This window comes from Phacochoerus africanus, chromosome 7 (assembly GCF_016906955.1).
Source record: "Phacochoerus africanus isolate WHEZ1 chromosome 7, ROS_Pafr_v1, whole genome shotgun sequence".
NCBI classification, from domain to species: domain Eukaryota; kingdom Metazoa; phylum Chordata; class Mammalia; order Artiodactyla; family Suidae; genus Phacochoerus; species Phacochoerus africanus.
The window spans coordinates 21,943,882-21,955,284 of record NC_062550.1 but is presented as its reverse complement, the minus strand read 5'-3'; the positions used below and the strand labels follow the sequence as shown (position 1 = coordinate 21,955,284).

Here is an 11,403-nt window from a genome sequence, read left to right as displayed (position 1 = left end):
AACAGACTGGGAGTTCCCGTCGTGGAGCAGTGGTTAACGAATCTGACTAGGAACCATGAGGTTGTGGGTTCGATCCCTGGCCTTGCTCGGTGGGTTAAGGATCCGGCATTGCTGTGAGCGTGATGTAGGTTGCAGACACAGCTCGGATCCCGCGTTGCTGTGGCTCTGGAGTAGGCCGGTGGCTACAGCTCTGATTCGATCCCTAGCCTGGGAACCTCCATATGCCGCAGGAGTGGCCCTAGAAAAGGCAAAAAGACAAAAAAAAAACAGACTGGAGATCTAGAAGTCTGAGGGGCAAGAGTAGCCAAATAGGAAGGAGATGTGTGGAGAAAAGCACAAACTGGACCACAACTTAGCAGGAGAGAGAGGGGCTGGATGAAATTGGAATTAGAGGGGCTGAGATATTAGCATGTCCCCCAGGTACATCAAATCTGATGTAAAACTAAGCTCATAGAGTTTCCATCGTGGCTCAGTGGGTTAAGAAACCGACTAGTATCCATGAGGATGCGGGTTCAATCCCTGGCCTTGCTCCATGGGTTAAGGACCCGGCCCTGCTGCAAGCGGCAGCCTAGATTGTAGATGTGGCTCGGATCCTGTGTTGCTGTGACTGTGGTGTAGGCCGGCAGCTGCAGCTCTGACTCGACCTCTCTCCTGGGAACTTCCACATGCCACAGATACAGCCCTAAAAAGAGAAGGGGAAAAAAAAAGAAAGAAAGAAAGAAACTAAATTCACGATTAACTTACCTTTCCCTAAGCTTGCTCTGCTCCCCATATCCCCTATCTCATTGATTAAGAGAACCACCATCCACGTGGAAAACTGGGAGTCCTAATTCTAGTCAGATTCCCTCCTCCTACTTCATCCAATGAGTTATTAAATGAGTCGTATTTGACATCTTAATGACCTATGATCCTGATTACTGTTCTCTTCCTCTCCCTCTCTTTTTTTTTTTAATCTTTTTTTGCCTTTTCTAGGCCTGCTCCCGCAGCATATGGAGGTTCCCAGGCTAGGGATCGAATCGGAGCTATAGCCCCCGGCCTATGCCAGGGCCACAGCAACGCAGGATCCGAGTCACATCCGCCTCCTACACCACAGCTCACAGCAACGCTGGATCCTTAACCCAATGAGCAAGGCCAGAGATTGGACCTGCAACCTCATGGTTCCTAGTCAGATTCGTTAACCACTGCACCACGACGAGGACTCTTTTTTTTTTTTGACTGCACTTGCTGCATACAAAATTTCCCAGCTAGGGATCAAACCCACACCACAGTAGTGACAATATCCGATCCTTAACCAACAGGCCCAATCCTGAGCCAACAGGGAACTTCATGATCCTTGTTCTCCATTCCCCAAACCACTGCCCTAACCAGGACTGGCTACATCACTTGGGGGGCCCAGTGCAAAATGAAAAAGAAGAACCCCTTTGTTCAAAAATGATCTCTACAGGCATTCCCGTCGTGGCTCAGCAGTAATGAACCCAACTAATATCCATGAGGATGTAGGTTCGATCCCTGGCTTCGCTCAGTGGGTTAAGGATCCAGCATTGTGGTGAGCTGCTGTGTAAGTCACAGACTTGGCTTGGGCCCGAGTTGCTGTGGCTGTGGTGTAGGTGAGTAGCTGCAGCTCTGATTCGAGCCCTAGCCTGGGATCTTCCATATGCCACGGGTTTGGGCCTAAAAAGACAAAAAAAAAAAAAAAAGGATCTCCATGGAGTTCTCATTGTGACTCAGTGGGTTAAGGACCTTACATTGTTTCTGTAAGGATGTGGGTTCAATCCCTGGCCTTGCTCAGTGGGTTAAAGCTGTGGCATTGCTGTAACCTGTGGCATAGGTCACAGATGTGGCTTGGAGCCAGGGTTGCCGAGGCTGCGATGTAGACCACATCTGCAGCTCTGATTCGACCCCTAGCCTGTGAACTTCCACATGCCATAGGTATAGCCATTAAAAAAAAAAAAAAAAAAAAAAAAAGATCCTCAGGCTGACTGTAGAGCCATAAACCAAATCCCTAACCCTTTTCAGTACAAGGTCCTGTGTGAGTACGCACACAGGAATCATGCCAACAAAGCTGGCCCTGGCCCTAACGCAGGCCCTGCCCACCCACTGTCTGAATTGGTGTCTTTTTACTGGTCTCTTTCCCTTCTGGCCTGCGCACTTTCACTCCTTACTCACAGATCTCTGAGTGTAAATCTCCCTGTAGCCTTCAGGGTAAAACCCCAGCTCCACTCACCTCTCTGGGATCTTCTCTATTGTTTCCTCCCTCACAGGCTTTGTTCACCTCTACCTAAACCTCTGTGACTCTCTGTGTCCTGTTCCCTTTATCCTGAATGTCTTTCTACTGATCCTCCCCCAAAAACTCCTGTTCATCGTTCAAAATCCAGCCCAGGTATCTCTCTTTAAACACTTTCCTAACCCCTTCTTTGGCAGCTTGCTCCTTTTCTCTAAGCCCCTGATATACTTTACAGCAAGGATCAGCAAATGTTTTCTTAAAGGACCAGATAGTAAACATTTTAGGTTGTACCGGACAAGAAGCAAAATTGAGGCGGAGTTCTCGTCATGGCTCAGTGGTTAACGAATCTGACTAGGAACCACAAATTTGCAGGTTCGATCCCCGGCCTCGCCCTGTGGGTTAAGGATCCGGCATTGTGGCGAGCTGTGGTGTAGGTCACAGACTCAGCTCAGATCCTGCGTTGCTGTTGGCTGTGGCATAGGCCAGTGGCTACAGATCTGATTCGACCCCTAGCCTGGGAACCTCCATATTCCGTGGGTATGACCCTAAAAAGCAAAAAAAAAAAAAAGGAAAACACCAACTAAATGGTTACTTCCTTAAATACATAATACCCTCAATTTTGCTTCTTTTTAAAATTTTTTTAATTTTTTTTGTCTTTTTTTGTCTTTTCTAAGGCCGTACCTGGGCACATGGAGGTTCCCAGGCTAGTGGTCGAATTGGAGCTATAGCTTCCAGCCTATGCCACAGCCACATCAGATCTGAGTCGAGTCTGTGACCTACACCACAGCTCATGGCAACACCGGATCCTTATCCCACTGAGCGAGGCCAGGGATCGAACCCTCAACCTCATGGCTCCTATTCAGATTCATTTCGGCTGCACCATGATGGGAACTCCTAAGAAACCACCTTAAAGTGGAAAAAAACATTCTTGGCTCAAGGCCCTTGCAAAAATATATAGTGTGCCAGATTTGGTCCAGAGGCAAAATTTGCCAACCCCTTGCTTTAGAAAATCAATTAGGCTTTTTTTTTTTTTTTTGGTCTTTTTAGGGCCACATCCATGGCATATGGTGGTTCCCAGCCTAGAGGTGGAATCAGAACTGTAGTCGCGGGCCTACATCACAGCCATAGCAACTCCAGATCTTTAACCCACTGAGCAAGGCCAGGGATCAAACCTGCGTCCTCATGGATGCTAGTCAGATTCATTTCCACTGAGCCACAATGGGAGCTCCCTCTTTTTTTCGGCCATGCCCATGGCATGCAGTTTTCCTGGGTTAGGAATCAAACCACAGCAGTGAAAACACTGGATCCTTAACTCACTGAGCCACCAAGGAAGTCCCAATTAGGCATTTATATATTTACGTATCTGTCTCCTAGACTATACGCAAGTCCATGTACCATCCCCGGAGTCAGTTCTTGGCAGTTACCTTATAGGTGTCTTGTCATGCAAAGAGAGGAAGGAAACAGAACTTGGGTTTCAAGGAGAAAGGAAAGAGTAAGATGGCTTTGGGGTAAGTAGCAGGGAAATTTCAACAGAGAAGTCCAGATTTCACTAGCTAAAGCAAAGTGAGTGGGACCGGAGGCAAGAGAGGAAGTGGCTAAGGTTGGGTAACTGGGGAGTTTCTTACTCTTTCAGTCTGGTATAATAGGAGACATGAGAGCAGAGCACCTCCGGTTTGAAGCCTGTCTGCTCACAAGTAAGAACTGCTCTTTGAGTGAGCTGGACTTTTTTCAACTCTCTTTCTTGAGAGAAATTTAAAGACTGGGAGACTCAGGTGAGTAGTTTTCTAGTGGGTATATTTTTACGTTCTCGGACTCTTTTCCCGGGCAGTAAAAACAGAAGAAACTGAGGCTGGTCTGTGTGTAGGGCAGAGAGTAGCATCCTGACTACAGAGGAAAGGGGACTCCTGGGTGGTCTTGAGGGACAGGGAAAGAATTAGAAAGGTTGGAGGGTGCTGGGGTTACTGAGAGTATCTGGATGGATACTTAAAAGGCCTAGATTTTGGAGTGGACAGAAACTAAGAATGAAGTACAAATTTGGGACAATCTTTGAAAGGAGGGGGTTGGGGGGTCTTGGGATAAAGAGGCCTGGGAATGGCTCCAGGGGCTTGTGAGATCCTGGAGTGGTTCAGGTGTCTGGGGCCCAAAGCTGTTCAAAAGATCTAAGTTCAAAATCAGGTTCTGACTCCTTCTTCCTCTTCCCCTTCCCACCCCTTTCAGTCTCCATCATGTGGAACACCTCTGATGCCAACTTCTCCTGCTACCATGAGTCTGTGATAGGCTATCGTTATGTAGCAGTTATCTGGGGGGTGGTGGTGGCTGTGACGGGCACCGTGGGCAACGTGCTCACCCTGCTGGCCTTGGCCATCCAGCCCAAGCTCCGTACCCGCTTCAACCTGCTCATCGCCAACCTCACAGTGGCCGATCTGCTCTACTGCACCCTTCTCCAGCCCTTCTCTGTAGACACCTACCTCCACCTGCACTGGCGCACGGGTGCCACCTTCTGCAGGGTCTTTGGACTCCTCCTTTTTGCGTCCAACTCTGTCTCCATCCTCACCCTCTGCCTCATCGCCCTGGGACGCTACCTCCTCATTGCCCACCCAAAGCTCTTTCCCCAAGTTTTCAGTGCCAAGGGCATAGTGCTGGCCCTGGTGAGCACCTGGGTGGTGGGTGTGGGCAGCTTTGCTCCCCTCTGGCAGATCTATATCTTGGTGCCTGTAGTCTGCACCTGCAGCTTTGACCGCATTCGAGGTCGACCCTACACCACCATCCTCATGGGCATCTACTTTGTGGTTGGGCTCAGCAGTGTCGGCATCTTCTACTGCCTCATCCACCGCCAGGTAAAGCAGGCAGCGCAGGCTCTGGATCAGTACAAGCTGCGCCAAGCAAGCATCCGCTCCAACCATGTGGCCGGGACAGATGAAGCCATGCCTGGTCGTTTTCAGGAGTTGGACAGCGGGCTGGCATCGGGAGGGCCCAGCGAGAAGATTTCATCTGAGCCAGTCAGTACTACCACCACCCACACCCTGGAAGGGGACTCATCAGAAGTGGGGGACCAGAGCAACAGCAAGGCCGCTAAGCAGATGGTAGAGACAAGCCCTCCAGGAGTGCCTGCCAATGCCAGGCCAACTAAAGTAGCCCTGAAAACTCAGAATTCTCCATCAGAGTTTGGGAAGGTGACTCGGATGTGTTTTGCTGTGTTCCTCTGTTTTGCCCTGAGCTACATCCCCTTCCTGCTGCTCAACATCCTGGATGCCAAGGTCCAGGCTCCCCGGGTTGTCCACATGCTTGCTGCCAACCTCACCTGGCTCAATGGTTGCATCAACCCTGTGCTCTATGCAGCCATGAACCGCCAGTTCCGCCAAGCCTACAGCTCCCTCCTAAAACAAGGGCCCCAGAGTTTCCGTAGGTTCTATTAGAACCGTACCCCCAGTCACCAGAATCTGGTATCTCCTCCAGAACTAAAGTGGGCAGCCATTATGGGAGTAGATGAAAGTGAGCCCTGTGGGCATTTTCACAGAAACCTCCCCCAAACCCCTAAACCAGGCCTCTCCATTCCTTGCTCAACATTCCAGCCTTAGGATGCCCAAGGTGCATCAATAATTATTAATAAAAATTATTATTATTATTATTATTAATAAATGAATTCCATCCTTTTCATTCTCAGGTGTGATCTATGGGGAAGAAAGAAATAGGCCAGGGTTGATTTGCCACTGGCACCTAAAAGTTGAAGTTTTGGGGGTCCTAGGTCAGAGCAGGGGATAAGGACATAGCTTTCAGCTGAGGGCTTTCCAGGTATAAAACATGTAAGTTGGTTTAAAAAGATTAGCCTGCCTTTTTAAATTCCCAGAAATGGTTTCTTCTCTAATTGCCACTGCCAGGATCTTCCATTCCTATAAAGTTTTTTTTCAACTCCAAAAAAGTTTTGAAATCCAATTTTGTTTTGTTTTTGGCTGAGGCCATGGCAAGCAGAAGTTCCTGGGCCAGGGACTGAACCTGCACCACAGCAGTGACCTCAGCCCTGTGGTGACAACACCGGATCCTTAACACACTGCACCACAGGAGAACTCCTGAAATCTGGTTTTGCTAGCCACTCCAATGAGTTCATCCCCCGGCCCTTGCCCTCTCCAAAGAGAATGGGTCATGGAGCTCCCGTCGTGGCTCAGCAGAAATGAATCTGACTAGCCTCCAGGAGGACGCAGGTTTGATCTCTGGCCTCGCTCAGTGGGTTAAGGATCCAGTGTTGCCATGAGCTGTGGTGTAGGTCACAGACGAGGCTCAGATCTGGAGTTGCTGTGGCTGTGACGTAGGCTAGTGGCTACAGCTCTGATTTGACCCCTAGCCTGGGAACCTCCATATGCTGTGGGTGCGGCCCTGAAAAAAATAAAAGACAAAGAGAAGGGGTCATGGGAGAGCACTCTGTGCTCTGTGAAATGGAACTGAGCTTCCCAGTCCATGGCAGATGGGTGTGCTAGCTGCCTTAGTGGGGTCACGCTGGTTGTAGTTAATTCATCCGGGTCCTGGTCTCTCATCATCCTAGGTTATGAAAGCAGAACTGAGACTCTAGTTAAGAAGGTTCAGGGGCCAGCCTGAGGGAGATCATACCATTCCTTCCTCCAGTGCGACCGACTTCCTGTCACCAGTGTGTGTGTGTGTGTGTGTGTCTGTGTGTCTGTGTGTGTGTGTGCGTGCACGCTCGCTCTCGAATTTAAAGCACCTGTGGCCACCAGGTGACGCTGGTTCTCTGTGTTTCCTTTCTGGCTTCCCTGTTGAGGACAGAAGGTGTCAGTAAGACTGGGAGTCCAGAGATAAACGCCCCATGCTGGCCAGCAGGGGTGGAGACCCAGGGATCTGCACGCCTCACTTTTCCCCAAAGCTTAGGAAGAAAAGTGAAGAATTAGACACTATTCAAGAGATATTTATTGTCTATTTGGTTGGGGTGGGAGAAACAGGGTGGGTACCAGGGCTTGAATGTGAGAATCATGTTGGTGATGCTGCTCTGGTTTCGTGCTGTCCCCTCCCTGCCCTCAAGTCCAGGGTTTGAGAGAACAAAGTGAAGTCCACAGAGATTAAGACGAGGGCAGAAACAAAGTCGGGGTGTGCCAGATTGGTACCCTCTTATTCAACACATTTCCGGAGTCCAGGAATCCTGCCTCCTAATGGAGAACATATGCTTTCGAGTGTCTTCCTCCCACAAAAATCACAGAAGCCTATACTGAGTCAAGTTCAGGTACCTGAGGCAGAGGTCGAGGCAGGTGGGGTGAATAGAACTGATAAATAACATCAGCCTGGGAGCACAGAGCTCCAATCAAGGCTCTCTGATAATTAGCTCTATGAACTTGAGCAGGATCTTGCGTTATTCTGGACCTCAGGTTTTATCATCTGTGCAATGGTGGGGGTGGGGTGCACCTTTATCAGATGCCTCATGCTGTCCTAAATCCTGTAAATATTTTGTGTAATCCTCACAAAATTTACCATAAGGTATCTATTATAATCTCTTGCTTACAAATGAAAAGAGTGAAGCACAAATAGGGTAAGCAATTTGTCCTAAGTCCAAGGGCGTGTCAGTAGTATGATCATGATTTGAGGGTCGAGAGTCTGACTATAGTACCAGCCCCCATGTCTAGCCACTATAGGACAGAAGCCTTTTTATAACTAGAATCAAATCACCAGATGATCCCTAAAAATCCTGCCTGCTCAGACCTTCTAAGATTCTGAAAGTTGAGAGTTCTCTGAAGGGTTGTAAAAGGTTTCACTTTTCATATTCCTTGAAGGTGATTCAAAAACTTTGGCAAGGAGCTCCGCTGTGGCACAAGAGAATTGGTGGAGTCTTGGGAGCGCGGGGACTCGAGTTCAATCCCCGGCCCTGGCCCTGCACAGTGGGTTAAGGATGCACCATTGCGCAGACTGCAGTTCAGATCTGTTCCCTATGCGAGCTCCATATGAGGAGAGGCAGCCAAAAATGAAGAAAAAAAGAGAGAGAGAGAAAGAAAGAAAAAGAAAAAGCTTTGGCACGTAGAAAGGAGCAGCAATAGGGACTGAGGTTAGACCTCAGGAGGGACTTCCCAATTATCAGTCGCTGGAAAAAGAATGACTCAGGGGACACAGGAGGAAACCCTAGAGTCTGAGACCAGAGAGGACAGATCTTAGCAGGAAAGCAACCCCCTCCTCCCCCTTCCACAGCTCACACACCCATCCCCATCCCTGATCTCGGAAGGCGCTGAATGAGGGAAAAGAAGAGGAAGATTATCTCAGTCTTTCTCTCTCCTGCAGCTGTGTATGGCGCCTGTGTGTCCACGCACGAGGTCCCTCAGGATGCGGAGCTCACGCGTGTCTTGGGGAAGTGTACGCATTTGTCTTGGGGAAGTATATCACGGGGGCCTTCCTGAGTGTGTCAGTGTCTGTCTCTCTTTTCTCTTTATCTCTGTCAGTCTCCAGCACGAGCTCCTGCTCTATCGCGGACTTTCTGACGCTATCTCTCAAGGCTTCTCTTTGTCTCTCTCCATCTGTCCGTCTCTCCTGTAGGCTGTCTTCATCGCTTGTACCTCGGTTATCGCCTTTTTTCTCCCGAGCTACTTCTCTCCCGCCCGCCCCCGGCCCGCTCTCCCCGCGCCCCCTCCCTGGTCCCCCGCCCAGGCAGCTCTAGCTCGTCCGCACACTCTCTCTCCAACGCTGTCTCTTACGGGCAGATTTATGGTCAGCCCAGGGCCTTTCATTGGTTAAGCGCTGACAGGACTTGATTTAACGCCGCCTCTCATTGGCTGAACTTGACAGGCCGATTTACGAGTCACTCTGCCATTGGCCAAACCGCCTGGGTCCTGATTTATGGCTCGGCGGCGGCGAGGAGGGGGAGGGCGCCGCTGGGGAGCGAGGATGCCCCTCCCCTCTGCACCGCTTCCGTCTCCCTCTCCCCTGTTTTTTCTCCCCTTGCTCCCCCTCCCCTCAAGGAGCTGCAGTCCCTCTACCTGTTCCTCAAGCCCTCTCCTTTTTCCTCCAAGGAGAGGGGAAAATAGGGGTGTGGTAGTGTGGGAACTGAAGCAGACGAAGGGGTCCGAAGGGGTAAATAAGAGCGGAGAAATCTGAGAGCTGGGGTGGGATAGGGAGAGAAAAAGAGACTGGAAAGGGAAGTGTCCTGAACTGAAGAGAGAAGGGGAAACGGGCGCGAAGGGGGTGACAGAAAAAGGAAGGCTGAGGAGAAAAGGAAGGCTGAGGGAGACAAAGGGAAGTCTGAGGAGAAGACGGGGAGAAACTGAAAAGAAAGCGCGCTTTTGAGGGGGCAGGTAGGCAGAAGCCGGGAGATCCGGGCCCTGAGAGAGACTTTTCAGACCTCATTATCCAGACTGAATGAAAAACAGAAATTTCCTCTTCAGACAATGGCTCTGAAATGGGAGACTTGGAGGAGTAAAGACGCAAAGAAAAGGGCAACAGAGAGGGGAGAGGGGCGCAGGAAAGAACGGGAAGGTAATAGCAAGAAAGGAAGGAGGGAGAAGGATGGAGAACTAAGGGAGAAGACAAAACTAGGGTTGGTTTTTATTGGAGGGGGTTGGTGAGAAAAGACTAATCCCCAGAAGAACTATTGAGAGCCCACAACTCCTCCTCCTCTCCAAGAAGACCCAGAGGCGTCTGCCTGGAGGCAAGTCAGACGCCACCCCCAGGAGATGTTCTACTTCCTCGAGGCTGCAGTAGGCTCCCCTTCCCAACACCTCACTCCTCTCCCTTGCCCACCTCCCCAGTTAAATTTATGAGTTCAGGGCTGGCCTTCAGGAATTAGGAATATTTATGCTTCTTTGAGAGTGAGGTTTGGAAGGTGATAAATAAGGGGCCATTGAGGGGGGTGCAGCTGGGGGCTCCTAGTTTTAGTGTGGCCACTTTCCCAAAGCCCCCACCCACCAGTTCCCTCTCATCCTGAGCCAGAGAAGAGAGAACTGAGGGAGGTGGGAAATGGGTTTCAGATATCAGGAAGGGGGTTCGACTATTCTGGAGAGCCCCTCAGAGGACTGCAGAGAGCTTTGCAGCAGAAAGGATTAAAGGCAGATGGGGGAGGAACTTTCCAGTCATCCTGGCATTCTTATAGCCTCTGGAGTGCCGTCACAGCATTTCTGCAGAAGATGGAGAGACATGGGGAGAAGCCAGTTTCCCCTCTGCCCCCCTAAACTCGGTTGCTGAGGAATAAGGGAGAGGAGCCAGGAAATTCAGAGACAGGTTTCTCTGACTTGTCACCACCCTCACAGGCAGAGGAAGATTTGAAACCTCACAACCACCACCACGGACCACAGCTGGGTCCCTGGGAAAGGAGGCTAGGAATGTGGGGCTCAGGGCATCTCCTAGAAGTCTCAGCCTCCAACCTGTCCACCCCCACTGCCAGCTGAGAATTAAAAGCAGCCAGTAGTTCAAGATATCCCTTGCCCTGGGCCTCCAGGAAATGAGGGAGGGAGAAAGGATCTGTTCTGTGGATCCACAAGACTTCTCCAGCCCTCAGCTCCAGGATCTTGAGTCTGTGACACCCAGCCCAGCCAGAGGGCTTGCTCTGAGCTTGGGGAGGTAGTGAACAAAAAGGGGTGTGCGGTCCATATAGGGGAACCTAAAGAGAACAGAGAGAGTTGAGGAAAAGCCATCGCTCCTTCCCCATACACACATTGTGCCTCCCATCCACTGTGGCTTCAGCAAGGATGGCCACCGTGTTTGCATGTGAACACGCATGTACACACACACCCGATTGTGATTGTGCTGCCTGGAGTGGGAGAAGGGAGGGACAGAAAGGTCTAGACTGGCCCTTTAAGAGCCACTTAGGGTCAGAAAGCCTGGGCTACAGAGAGGGGAAGGAGCTGATGTCAGAAGACGGATGGGCAGCAAGATGGGGATTGATGCTAATGGGGGAGTTAAAGCTAAGTACCCAGACACTCAGAGGGCAGAACTGCAGATCTGTCTTCCTTATGCTCAGCCCCCTCCCCAAACCAGGGCTGTAAATCTGCCTTCTCAATTGGGGGAAGGGGGAGTGAGGAAAAACGAGATGCTCACTACTCCCTTTTCCTGTTTTTTTTCCCTTACTCTGTGCAAACCTCCCCCCCCCCAATTCTTTTGTCCACTCCAGTGTCTCCTCTCAACAACCCATGAATACTTCCCTCTGAAATTTCTAATTTCTGGCTTTCCATCTGGAATTGAGGGAAGGGTTTCAGCTTGCA

At 50.3% G+C, this 11,403-nt stretch overlaps 1 protein-coding gene across 1 annotated transcript; it reads left to right on the top strand.

Annotated features, from left to right (window-relative positions):
• The first annotated feature begins 3,869 nt into the window (after nt 1–3,869).
• Nucleotides 3,870–5,852, top strand: GPR84 (G protein-coupled receptor 84). Its single transcript, XM_047788446.1, has 2 exons — nt 3,870–3,996; nt 4,442–5,852. Exon 2 carries the CDS (start codon nt 4,450–4,452, stop codon nt 5,638–5,640), a length of 1,191 nt encoding a protein of 396 aa, XP_047644402.1. The 5' UTR covers nt 3,870–3,996; nt 4,442–4,449; the 3' UTR covers nt 5,641–5,852.
• The last annotated feature ends 5,551 nt before the right edge of the window (nt 5,853–11,403 follow it).